This window comes from Pundamilia nyererei, unplaced genomic scaffold (genome assembly GCF_000239375.1).
Source record: "Pundamilia nyererei isolate P.nyererei 1_Seehausen unplaced genomic scaffold, PunNye1.0 scaffold00011, whole genome shotgun sequence".
In the NCBI taxonomy this organism is placed as follows: Eukaryota; Metazoa; Chordata; class Actinopteri; order Cichliformes; family Cichlidae; genus Pundamilia; species Pundamilia nyererei.
In genome coordinates this window covers 3,354,474-3,366,518 of record NW_005187412.1, presented here as the reverse complement: position 1 = coordinate 3,366,518, position 12,045 = coordinate 3,354,474, and the positions used below count along the sequence as shown (strand labels likewise).

The 12,045-nt window shown below is 40.4% G+C and overlaps 2 protein-coding genes across 3 annotated transcripts; one reads left to right on the top strand and one right to left on the bottom strand.

The window, feature by feature from the left end:
* Positions 1-18: 18 nt before the first annotated feature.
* Positions 19-4,288, bottom strand: LOC102207187 (SUN domain-containing protein 3-like). Of its 2 annotated transcripts, none has more exons than XM_005724216.1 (9): positions 4,229-4,288; positions 2,005-2,095; positions 1,685-1,881; positions 1,522-1,580; positions 1,269-1,404; positions 1,055-1,179; positions 768-941; positions 579-668; positions 19-390 (listed from the first exon to the last, which is right to left on the bottom strand). In XM_005724216.1, exons 2-9 carry the CDS (start codon positions 2,091-2,093, stop codon positions 280-282), a joined length of 981 nt encoding a protein of 326 aa, XP_005724273.1. In that variant the 5' UTR covers positions 2,094-2,095; positions 4,229-4,288; the 3' UTR covers positions 19-279. The 2 variants fall into 2 exon arrangements, with proteins under 2 accessions (XP_005724273.1, XP_005724272.1); XM_005724215.1 differs by lacking the exon at positions 4,229-4,288 and adding an exon at positions 2,792-2,929.
* A 4,345-nt stretch (positions 4,289-8,633) lies between these two features.
* LOC102206722 (BTB/POZ domain-containing protein KCTD12-like) lies at positions 8,634-10,204 on the top strand. The gene has a single exon (XM_005724214.1). It carries the CDS (start codon positions 8,788-8,790, stop codon positions 9,583-9,585), a length of 798 nt encoding a protein of 265 aa, XP_005724271.1. The 5' UTR covers positions 8,634-8,787; the 3' UTR covers positions 9,586-10,204.
* Positions 10,205-12,045: the final 1,841 nt, after the last annotated feature.

The following is a 12,045-nucleotide window of genomic DNA, read 5'->3' as shown; positions in this document are numbered from 1 at the left end:
GAGGAAAAACTCCCTTTTAACAGGAAGAAACCTCTGGCAGAGCCAGGCTCAGGGAGGGGCAAGCCCTCTGCCACGGCTGGTTGGGGATGAGGTGAATCAGACTGTAAACATCTTAAACAGACATGTCTTACCTGGTAGGATGGACGTTCGCTGGAGGAAAAAAATGGGTTAAATTGACAAATTTTTTCAAATACAATTATTTAAATATGTGTTGCAGTCTGATTCACTTTCACATTTTTCCTCTCTTTTCTTTTATAGATGGAGTTCATGGGAAGCTAGTTATGCCAGCTTTCCATGAACTCGGAACTTGTACAGACAGGAATACTCAGGATTGCCCCAGTTGTTCAACACATGCAGCGTAATGAAGCGAATGACGTCTACTTTGTCGTCCTGAGAGACAAAACAAAAACCAGATGGGTTAGTTGCATAATAGTTTTCTTGACTCTTGAAAGGATGGTAAATTTAGGAATACTGTGATTATTATGAGGGAGGATATACAGATAGCAAGGGGAGCTAACCTCTAAGTACTCTGGATAGAAAAGTCTATGTGCATGTGTATAATGGCACAGTGTACTCACGGGTATCCTGAATGTTTGGAGTGGATCTCCATTTTCATCATAGACGAATGTTCCCAGGTGGACACCACTGTCGTCTAATGCTCTCTTTCCCTGAAAAGACAGAAATAAATACAGATAAAGTTGTTCTCTATATACACATATGTAAAATGCAACAGTTGAACAGTGGTGCAGTGGAAATCTGTGACTTACAAACACTGAAAACATCCTGGGAGCACTGGAGACCTTTCCAGATGGTGACACCATCTTAGAAATGTGACCCAGTGTCACATGACTGATGGCGATGCTGTGTGACAGCTTAATTGTTAAATGTCCCTGGGAACCCGCAAAACTCCAACACACTCCTGGGAGCATGGGTGCTCGACCCTACAGAGAAAAGGAAACAAAAACAGAGTTCAGTTTGGACCGCTAGTGTTTGACTATTAAATCATGCAGATGTGTGAGATAGTATCTTGTTTTTTTGTGAAAGTAGATTATACCTGAATAACGACTCTTGAGCTTACACGGGGTGGTTTTGCGGGTATCAATGTAAGCCCCCACAGCTTCAATCCACCCTGTTCTGAAAGGTAGGATGCTGAAGACTGTTCTTTAACAATCTTTGCTCCTGTAGACAAAAACACAGAGTGAGAAAGGAATCGCAAAACAACAACAAAGAAATTCTTACGTGAATTCTGATCCGATTTCATGTCTTACCCAGTTCCTCCAGAGCAAAGTTGGGCATCCTGTCCCCAACTGGAAGAAGGAAGTCAATTCTTTTTCTTAAGTCCATTAACTCCCTTTGCAGCTCTTGTGCCTTCCTTTCCACCTGTTCATGTCTATTCATTAAGTACTGCAAATGAGAAGAACCATTCGTGTTATAATATATATATATATATATATATAATAATAAACTGTCATCTGATTAATTTTCAGGGAATATATTATGAGCTTCATATGTTTTTTATACCTCACTCATGAACGGGGTGGAAAAGTCCATTTTCAGCCCTCCAATACTGAAAATCAATCCTGGTGGATGAAGAGAAACACAGAATAAGAAGAGAAGCTTAATCCAGAAGAAAAGCACATAGTACTAGAAAGACTGTAATTGTTTGTGGAAGGAGATCATTTACCAAAACACAAGGCCAGCATGAGGACCAAAGGTCTCAATGCCTTGATGGCTCTAAAGAGACCTCTGCTGCTGCCACTACTGTAGTCAACAAAATCATTGTTATTGCAGTCCACAGTGTCACAGTCAACAGTGTTGTATTCAACTGTGTCTTGGTCAATATTGTCAGGGACTGGACGGGGCCGTCGCCATTTGAAAACTCTGCACAGAAAAAACAAAATCATGTAAGAAAAAATGTACATGGAAGAATAAAATGGATTATGATTACAAAACCTGCATCTATGTCAGTGGATGACAACAAAAAACATGTAGACCAGCACTAACCTGTGTAAAGTCTCCTTGTAGGAGATTAACGGCTCTCCTTGGCTGCCGTAATAGCCGTTAGACTGAAGTCTTTGGCTTCTTCTCAACATGGCTGTAAAATGAAAGGGAAACATGGGGTTAAGTGAGTCTCTAACACAAAGCTTATCAGACTTCATAACTATGATTTGAGCATGTTTCCATCAGAAGCAACTCTGTGCAAATCAGTGCAGATTCTCTTAGATATAAACTTCACGGTGCCAGCTTGTTTTGTTTTTAATGAACAGAATTATATTTGAATCACACCCATATATGAAATGCGCTCTTAATACGGAATTTTATTTTTCCAGCGTCATATTGTTATGATTCATATCATAGCAACAGATCACAACATTTTCTTGTTTTTCTTGCAAAAAAATCTCTTTCACATGTCAGTTTGTTTGTTCACAATGTAGCTGTTAAAATTCAGAAAAAGAGGAAATCACCACAGCGGTAAAGAAAAGCTCAAAGCAACTAAATGAATTTGGCCCAAAATCCTGTCAAAAGAAGAATTAAAAACTCTTTGGTTTTATAGTTAATATACAAAAGGAAATCAATTTTTATCAGACAAGCTGCGTCTAACAGGTAAGCAGTAAAATCACCTTTACAGTAGAATGTAGCTACTAAAAAGTGCTTTTCTGACATAATCAACTGCATATCATTTTTAAAATGTTCAGATTTGATTTCAATACAAATATTAAAAGTAAGATGTGAAGCCAAAACATACTCTGTTTTTGTACTTGCTGATTTTTAGTCTAAAGATTGCACTTACCTTCACTTAAAACGAAAGTTGAAGAAACTGAATCGCTAAGTGTGCTTTTCCGTAAATTTGGACGTTTAGCGCTTCTCACTGAACTCATCTGAACCAGAAAATTTAGGTGCAGAAGAAAAATTTCAAACCGCAGCTTTTTCAGTGACGTTACAAACAGACACATGCACAAATCGAACGCACGCGCGTTCCATAAGAGCAGCACTTCGTGTGCGCACGCGCAAAGGTGTGAGCGTAGATCTGTTTTGTTTTTTTTTAAAGAAATTTGCTCGAAATTTACCTTTCCTTCTCAGTCCCTTTATAAACACCGCATCATATTGTCAAAATTCATATAGCACAATACATGCGCTCACGAGCCCATGTGCAAAGGTGTGTTGCAGTGAATGAAGAAAACTTTTCCATATTCACTGTCACTAATTTGTTTGATTTTGCTGTGAGAAAATTGTGACGTATATGAGAATGAGCGAAGACCACGGTCATTTAAATACGGTATTAAAGTGTAATGAAACTGTTTCTCAGAGGGAAAGTGTGGTTTTAGGAGACTCGAGCCAAACATTAGCGGGCATCATTCTAGCTTATAATCAACAACGGATCCAAAGGATCCGGGCTAGATGAGCTGGGAAGCGACCGATCCAAATCGGGTCCAGTCATGATCTGTTCCAAACTCGCTGTGCAAGTGGACTCCGATCCGGACCCGGGTCGCGGATCCGTTACAGAGCCTGTAATGTCTTATTTATTTTGGTAAAATACGTTACTTCTTTTAGGCCATCTAAAACATCTTTATTGTTGCAATTTCTGCTATCCTCTTTGCCAGATTACTCTTAAAAAACACTTTTTCTCATGGTTCTCCCTGTTTAGTTATAAGATTTTATGTTTCAAATTACCATAAAATCACAGGAGACAAAGGGTGAAAAAACAACAACATCTAAGCAGAGAGAAAGACTGCTTAGTCAGTCCAAATCAAAAGTTCAAGAGAAATGCTAGAGTCTAAAGCAAATAATCTTCTGTGTGAAGTTAGACAGGGAGTTCACTGAGCCCAGAAGATATGGGGAACAAGTCCAGGAAGGAATCAGTATCCGGCAGAGGTGTAGTTTCACATAAACACAAGGTGCAGTCAAATGGGTTACAGGTTATGTTGAATCACTGTTAATATGATTGAGGAAAGGGTCAGAGATTTCAACAAATTCAAAAGTGTCAGCCAGATGATAGCGAACCTCTTCAATACACAAACGTGCAATCCTGTCACATAGCCAAACCCTAAACAAGGGGAGAGATGGTGATTTCCAGGCTCTTTTAGCTACAATCATGCTGGCTTTCTGAAGGGGACGATGTTGTTATGTTTTAAAGAAATTTAATTCAGCCCAATTGAATTCATTTTAAGTAGGGGCAATTCACAATAACACTGTGCTTAACAAAATTAGCTTCATATGTTTTTCATACCTCACGCATGAACGGGGTGGGAAAGTCCATTTTCAGCCCTCCAATACTGAAAATCAATCCTGGTGGATGAAGAGAAACACAGAATAAGAGATGAATAAGAGAATGTGAGATGCTTAATCCAGAAGAAAGTGTTGTAGTCAACTGTGTCGGGGCCAGTAAGGGGCCAGAGATGTCACCTTACATGTGTATTGCAGTTGTTGAAGAAAACTTTTCTACAATCATTCCTGTGTCCCAAGTTAAGTGTGTTTCAAATATTAATAAATATTGTTCTTTTCATAAAATGTGGTTATATTTGTTCAAATATTTAGGGTACTTATATTAAAGATGATTACCCTACCACCCAGTCACCAGTATAAAGCATGGTGTTTAGCATTATTACCTCACAGCAAGAACGTCCTGGGTCAAATCCACCATCTAGCCAGAGCATTTCCGTGTGGTAAGCATATTCTTTGTACTCCAGGGTCCACAGTCCAAAGACATGCAGTTACTGGAATTAATGTTAATTTGTGATTTTAAAATTAGTGTGAATGGTTCTGTGTTGGCCCTGAATTGCAATAGCAGAAGAAAATGGAAGAATGGATCGCGTCATCTAATTAGGCACATTCCTCAATCCTTCTTTATGGTGTTAGAATAAAAATCTGATTTTGAACATGTGGGTCTAACAGGACAAAGATGGTAGAAAGACGTAATAACTGCTGATGTAACTGCATCTAAACACCTTGAACCCATTTTGCTTAACCCCACAGCTACAGTGAGCAAGAAAATCAAGATGAACCGCTTCTTCTCTAACTGTCCACTAGATGTCACTCTAGTCCAGAGTTTGAAACTGGCTTTAGAGAAAGTAGGGTGACAAAATGAAGCTTTTCCTGTAAAATCAAGAACTTTAAGAGCCAGGAAAGCTCATGTGCTCTCAGCAGCAAGAGCCGGATACTTAGAGAGCTGTATTCAAAAGTAGTAGTTTGTTTAGAAAGCCAATGGTAGAATTTCATGTTTTCATGTATGAAAACATGAAATTTATGTTTCATGCTACATAACATTTATGTAAAACAAAATTTAGTGCAACATTATCTCAACTGGTCTTGATACTGTACATTATGTGCATCATATTTCTGAATCTTTGTGCTCTCTCTTGCTTATTCCCAAGAAACTTTATGACAACGGTTCTTTTCAGCAGCACAGGTTGATCTGAATCAGCAGTCTCTCCTATGAACAGTTTGTGTGTCAAACAAAATTCATTATCTGAGATAACAGACCAATTACATCTTCTTCTAAGACTACGTGCAATAGTGTCAGTGGTCGTCCTCTGAAGTAATAATGGATCGTGGACTGAAATATGGATACAGCCTTCGGCATGCTTTGAGACTACATCAAAGAGGTCTTTGGTCCTATGCTGAAATCAGTGCAGCGTTTGGGCTTATGTAGGTTTTAAGCAAAGTATGACCTCCTTTCAAGGGATTTTGGAAACACCACTGATCAGTCCGATCAGCTTCATCTTACCCTTAAAACGGAGAATGTTGGTACATCATTTATATTGAATTCCTGCTTAATTCTACTTTTAGTCTGGTAGTGAACACACCAAGACCCCAGGCACAAATAAACTGTCTCATTTTGGAACCAATTCAAGGATCGTTCATCAATGTAGACCTTTCCTGTTTTGCTTCAATTTCTTAACTGGAGCACGGGGAGGTCTGTAGATAACTTTAAATTCTGCAGAGTCCAGAGGAGAAAGTTCTTCTATGACAAGAAATCTACAAACTACAGCCACAAGCACCACTTGAGCAATTTAAATCTTTACTAAAGACACACTTTTATGCTCTGGCTTTTAACACATTATGACCCAAGCATTTTGGATTTATCTGAATTAGTTAGTATTGTTTCAATTCTTCTATTTTATTGTTTCTATTGTTATTATTGTATTACACTGTAGTTTTTAATTTTATTGTTATTGTTAAGCACTTTGTGCAGCATCGGCTGTTGGAAATGTGCTATATAAATAAATCTGACCTTGACCTGACTCATTTGAACAATGCTTTTAATGAAATCATATTTTTTAAACATCAAATGTACATATAATAAGAATTACAAGACATATTTAAATATATTAAAGTTACATTACATAGGCTTCCTGCAGATGAATCCAGCTCTTATGAAACTACAAAAGCTGTTGAACTTATTTTGTGAGTGCAGCTTTGGAGCCAACATCAACAAGAGGCCATTAATAAGCAAAAAACAGAAAAAACAAGTGCTTGGGCAGAAGCCTCGGGTCAAACTACTGTTTACAGTTATCGTAGCTGTTTGTAATCATGCCATTTACTTTATGTGACAGATTAAATAAAGTGTTATTAATACTGTTGAGCTCCATGTAAACATAATGGAGTCAGAGGGCTGTTATAGATGTCATAATAACTTGTTCATAAAAACAACTTGTCTGCTGCTGGTTCTCAATGATGGGGTATGAAAACCACTGGAGCATGCGGTCCCAGCTAAGCATACTGCTTGCACATATAAAAATAAGTTTTATCCTGGCCTTTCTGAATGTTGTCAGAGATATCAAAACATTTTTAACTTACAATACTTAAAGCAGTGTGTGAGCTGCAAAGGCATCAGAGCAGGTGATCACAACATTCACCATTCATTCACCTGCACGATGCCTAAGGCAAATCTTGTAAGACATAATATTTTGTTTGCTTCCCTTTTATGTTTGAAAGAAGATTAGCGTACACCGTTTTACAGGTCTACTGGAAGTTAAACAAGCATCTAAATATGCTGCTTTCTCTGCTTGGGATCAGTTGCAAAATCAGCGATACAAGCTGAAGGCAGGGGTGCTTCCAGACTTTTTTAAATTGGGCGGCATGGAAGAAGCAACAGAAATGGGGGTGAGGGAGTAGCAAATCAGAATAATTCATAAGAAATAAGATGGATTATTATTTTGCAAAGTGGAAATAGTATTTAGACTTATACTTGAAACATAAAATGTACAATTCTACTTAAGTAGCTTAATAATGCACAAGTTGTACATTCAAAATAGATTTAAAGTACTTAACGTAAACACACTCATTGTACAGAATGACACTTTTTTTTATCTTAAATGGTGCTATATGCGATTGATTGATCTGTAATCATGCAATTAATGTGCAAAAAGAATAAGTGACTAAAGCTTTAAAATAAATAAGGGGGGCATAAGGGTGTAAAAGCAGAAAGTAGCAAAACAGAAATAATTAAACTATGCACAAAGTACTGCTGAGTTGATGTACTCATTTACATTCATACTGGCCCTACCCATGCTCTCATCCAACGGTGTTGGGCATCGTAAGATTAACAGTGTTATAGTCCAATCACACTGACGGGGTGGGGGTGGAAGGGTGTAGAGTTTTTTCTGATTATCACTACCCCTTCAAGGGTTAAAAAAATAACCGCAGCCAGTGTGAAAGTGCCAAAAACTCAGATTTTTTTTATAAAGCACTTTGTGATCTTTGTCTTGAAAGTTGCTATATAAATAAAACTTACTTACTTACTTTAAAAAAAAACTCAAAAAAGTCAGTCCCTGCAGACTTTTATGTTAAAACAGCAAACTTTAGAGCCAAATACACATGTTTACAGCCTGGTACAAATTGCACTTTTAAGTCTCTGTGCCAAATTCTCTACCTCAGATAACAGTATCAAGGTCTGAGTTGCATTAAGGCTTAAAATTTGCATTATTGGAGCCCTTGCCACTGACAAGTGCTGGACTCAACTGGACTGCTTCACTGTGTTTTTCATTTTGCTGCCTTTGGGCTTGTTATTATTATTTATTTTTTATGTATTGTAACTAAATATGTCAAATATTCTAATTTGTGCTAACAGACAGTCTAAGAAGTCTGTACTGCAGCTTTGGTGTTACTTTGCAACAGCTGGCAAGTCTGAGCCTGTACCATGCACACTTGCAGCAAATCAAGCCTTCCAATGTTAACTGTTAGTATGCTTTACGCTTTCTTTCAAATACAGCCAGGCTTAGCTTCAACAAATCGAATCTGCCTCGGTGCTAAAATCGAGGCTTCAGAATGCAAGCCTACAGGCCAGTGGGGGGTTTAAAAGATGACTATACTGATCTTTATACACTCTAGGAGTTTTCTGTATTTTACTCTGCTTCTTGACTTGTTGTTGCTTATCTTGGGTGGAAAACACTTGCAAAAAGGGTTTATCTCAAGTCATTCGCTCCCAGTTAAACAAAGAACAAGTAGAAAATAGAAAAAAAAACTTGTTGCTTCAGAGATTAAGATCGGTGTTAAACAAATAAACTGTGTCACTTTGCACCCCTGCTAGAATATCACAGATAGATATGAATCTAGGAAGTCGAGGCTTACATGCAGACCTTAAAAGCAGCATTCTGTTTTTTCAGAGCTTTCCGCCGAACAGTTAATGTCTCTGTTGGCCATCCTTTTCCTTCTCCTCCCACACAGCCAAACCAATATAAACATTTCTGTACAGTGAGGATACTCCCCAACTATCCTTCCTTGTTAGGTCGCCTAAAAGCGACACAGACAGACTGAGAGAGACAGAAGGGGGAGAGAGTGAGAGAGATGGCACTAACCGACAGCCAAAGTTCAACTTTTCCTGAGATAGTGGAGCTAAACGTGGGCGGCCAGGTGTATGTGACCCGTCTTGAAACTCTCACTGCGGTGCCCAACTCTCTCTTGTGGACCAAGTTCACTCAGAGCTCCCCGGCCGCCCTGCCGAAAGACAGCAAGGGCCGCTTCTTCTTCGACCGGGACGGCTTTCTCTTCCGGTACATTTTGGATTATCTACGGGACTCCGAGCTTTCCCTGCCGGAGTTTTTCAAAGAGAGGCGGAGGCTGCAGAAAGAAGCGGACTTTTTCCAGCTGCCCGAGCTGTCGAGGCGCCTGGCGACGGTGAGCAAAGACAGCTCGTACACGGAGGACAGCGGGGAGCCGGAGGAGGCTGAGCTCTGCAGCCCGGTCACCTCTTCTTCCTCGGACCGAACCCTGCGGTCTCCCGGAGCCACTTCCGGCTACATAACCATCGGCTACAGAGGCAGCTACACCATCGGGAGAGACATCCAGGCGGACGCCAAGTTCCGCAGGGTGGCCAGAATAACCGTGTGCAGCAAGATTTCGCTGGCTAAGGAGGTGTTTGGGGAAACCCTGAACGAAAGCCGCGACCCGGACAGACCACCTGACAAGTACACCTCCAGGTATTACCTCAAGTACAACTTTCTGGAGCAGGCGTTTGATCGGCTGGCCGAGGCTGGTTTCCACATGGTGGCCTGTAACTCCACCGGGACCTGCTCATACGGCAGTAATGACCCCGGAGAGGACAAGCTGTGGACCAGCTACACCGAGTATATCTTCTCCCGGTGAACTGGCAGAAGTGCGTACGGTTGACCCGGGGAGAAATGAATAGGTTACAGTAGTGGCATTTCCATCCAAAAACTGTCGATTTGTCAACTTCGGTTTCTGTGTTCTCTGTTTTTGTGGCTCTCTGCTCTGTGCAGTTGGGTCAGGGTGCAGCTAGAATGAACTTTCTGCTATTTTCTTTGCTGGCAGCTTAACAAACAAAGACAGCGACCTTTCTGATGGCCCTGGGTCTTGGTTAGGGTATTTTTATGCTCCAGTTTGGCCTTCCTGATTTTCACAAAGCCTGCGTTGTTCTTAAGTAAATGTCATAAATGGCTCCATGGGACTGCAGAAATGTTAGGAGCTCCTGTTTTTTCTCATCTTTAGTGATCTGGGCTGATATATTCTTGCTACTAGGCTATACTGCTGAACACCTTAACCATGCACATGCGCTGTAAATACTCTAATGCACCTCTTGTGTTCTTCCTGTAACTCTCATGTCTATTTCGTGCATTGACAGTGAATTCCTTTCATGGGGTTTTTGTTTTTACTGGTTATGCTGAATTCCTTCAGACTGACTGTGCATACATTGCTGTAGATGTTTTCTCTGGTGCATCCAATAAAGTCTGACAGTGTAACAAGATTGAACTCCTCATCCTGTTAACTTAAGTGTATTACGTCTTCCAACCAAGGTTTATTTCTCATCGGATCCACAGTATCAAAATAAATTGATAATTTTATCCAGCATCCTAATCATCTATAACATTACTTGCGAATACTTTTACAAGTGTGGGCACATCAAAGACCAAACACACCTCCCCTGCTGAGCGGGTGCTGACCTCGGTAGCCTGATACAAGAGGTTTGATGAAAACCGGACCCGAATAAGGTTGCAGCAGTATTGTTATTAACATTAAATGTGACGTGAACAAAGCACACTTTCAAAGGTCACTAAATGGAGAAGAGAGCGATGAGCTGTTGCACACTGCAGAATATCAGACGCAATCTCCCTCCGAGTCGTGTTTCCTGGAAAAGGCTGACATCACCGAACACGCGAGATGTGCTAAAATACAAAGATGGTGTCTTGATTTCAAACCCCATTATGAGTTATCTGATTTATGCAAACAAAACGCAATTTCAGCCCAATCGAATGATGCCACATTCTCATTTTTAAAGAGGTCCGTCAAGCACACCTCTATAAATAATTTACTCTACGTTTAAGATTTCAGCTCCCTGGCTTCCCCTTTAGTGTTTAGTTTTGCTAAATGTGAATGAACCAGAACGAGAGCTTGTTCGCTGATCAGGCAGACCACAGCGTCCTTTCCAACACAGATGAGGTCTGTTATCTCCCCTAGGCAGGATGGGGGGAGGTGGGGGGTGGTTCTGTTTGGCTGACAAGTACAGTAATCAAATGTCTGTTCCCTTGTGGGATCCTGAGGCACAAATCCAAGCTATCCCAGGATCCAGTCTAATACAAAAAAACCATTGTGTGGGCTGTATGAGAGTGTACTTGAATACAAATGTACCAAAAAAGGAAAAATCAGCAAAGCGAATCATCTGTCAGATGCCCACAAACATCGGAAACGGTTTACTGTACAATACCTTATAATGGGTTTGTTCCTTAAATCTCCCTAAGCAAATATACATTAACACAAATACGCACAAATTCTCTCTCTCTTTTATAAACACACACTCTCGCTTCTCCAACCTCCCACGCACTATTCTGCAACCAAGAAGCTTCATAAGAGCTCTAAGGATTGACAAGAAAGCTCGTATCTGTCGTCAGCTGATGCTGCCATCTGGACAGGAAAAGGGAAGGATAGACCGCGACTCTTCCTCTGGTGCTATCCCCAGAAACAGGACGTAGGACTCACTGTCCTCAAGCAAAATGAAACAAACACACAGCTTAGGATAATCAGACCCACATGTCTGCCCTTAAATTTGTTATTATGCAGAAACAATATGCTTGAAAAATGCTCTGAGAGGCAAATTACATCCTCTGCTTTGGACTGAAATCATATGAAAGAGTGAGAGCACATACGCACACACACACACACACACACACACACACACACACACGTTTAAAAGACTTGAATTTAAGCCATCTTTTTATGTTCTGAGACAATGGCGAGTTTCTTTGCCTAACAATTATTTCTGTTACTGAACTCTCGTTCTGTGTGTGTGTGTGTGTGTGTGTGTGTGTGTGTGTGTGTGTGTGTGTGCGGTCTGTGTCCTTGGTGATAAACACCTCCAAAACACATTTCCCTCGACGCACACTAGTTTGTCTCAGTAAGAAAACTTGGTCACCACACGCTAAAAATGTGCACGCACACTTATGAATACACACGGCGCAGGAGGGAGAAGCCAGCCAAATTAGCCAATTTGAGGAGCTGGAGATACAACAGGCATGCTGGCTTTTTTTCATATCAGCCTCTATGTGCTAAATCTTTCACACTTTATCACAGTGTCTACTTCTAGCTCGCTGT

Coding starts and splice junctions, on each gene's coding strand:
- LOC102207187 (XM_005724215.1), bottom strand. CDS start 2,879: ATGAGTTCAGTGAGAAGCGCTAAACGTCCAAATTTACGGAAAAGCACA. Junction 1,882..2,004: donor TACAAGGAGACTTTACACAG/GTTAGTGCTGGT, acceptor TTTTCTGTGCAG/AGTTTTCAAATGGCGACGGC. Junction 1,405..1,521: donor CCACCCCGTTCATGAGTGAG/GTATAAAAAACA, acceptor TCTCATTTGCAG/TACTTAATGAATAGACATGA.
- LOC102206722 (XM_005724214.1), top strand. CDS start 8,788: ATGGCACTAACCGACAGCCAAAGTTCAACTTTTCCTGAGATAGTGGAG.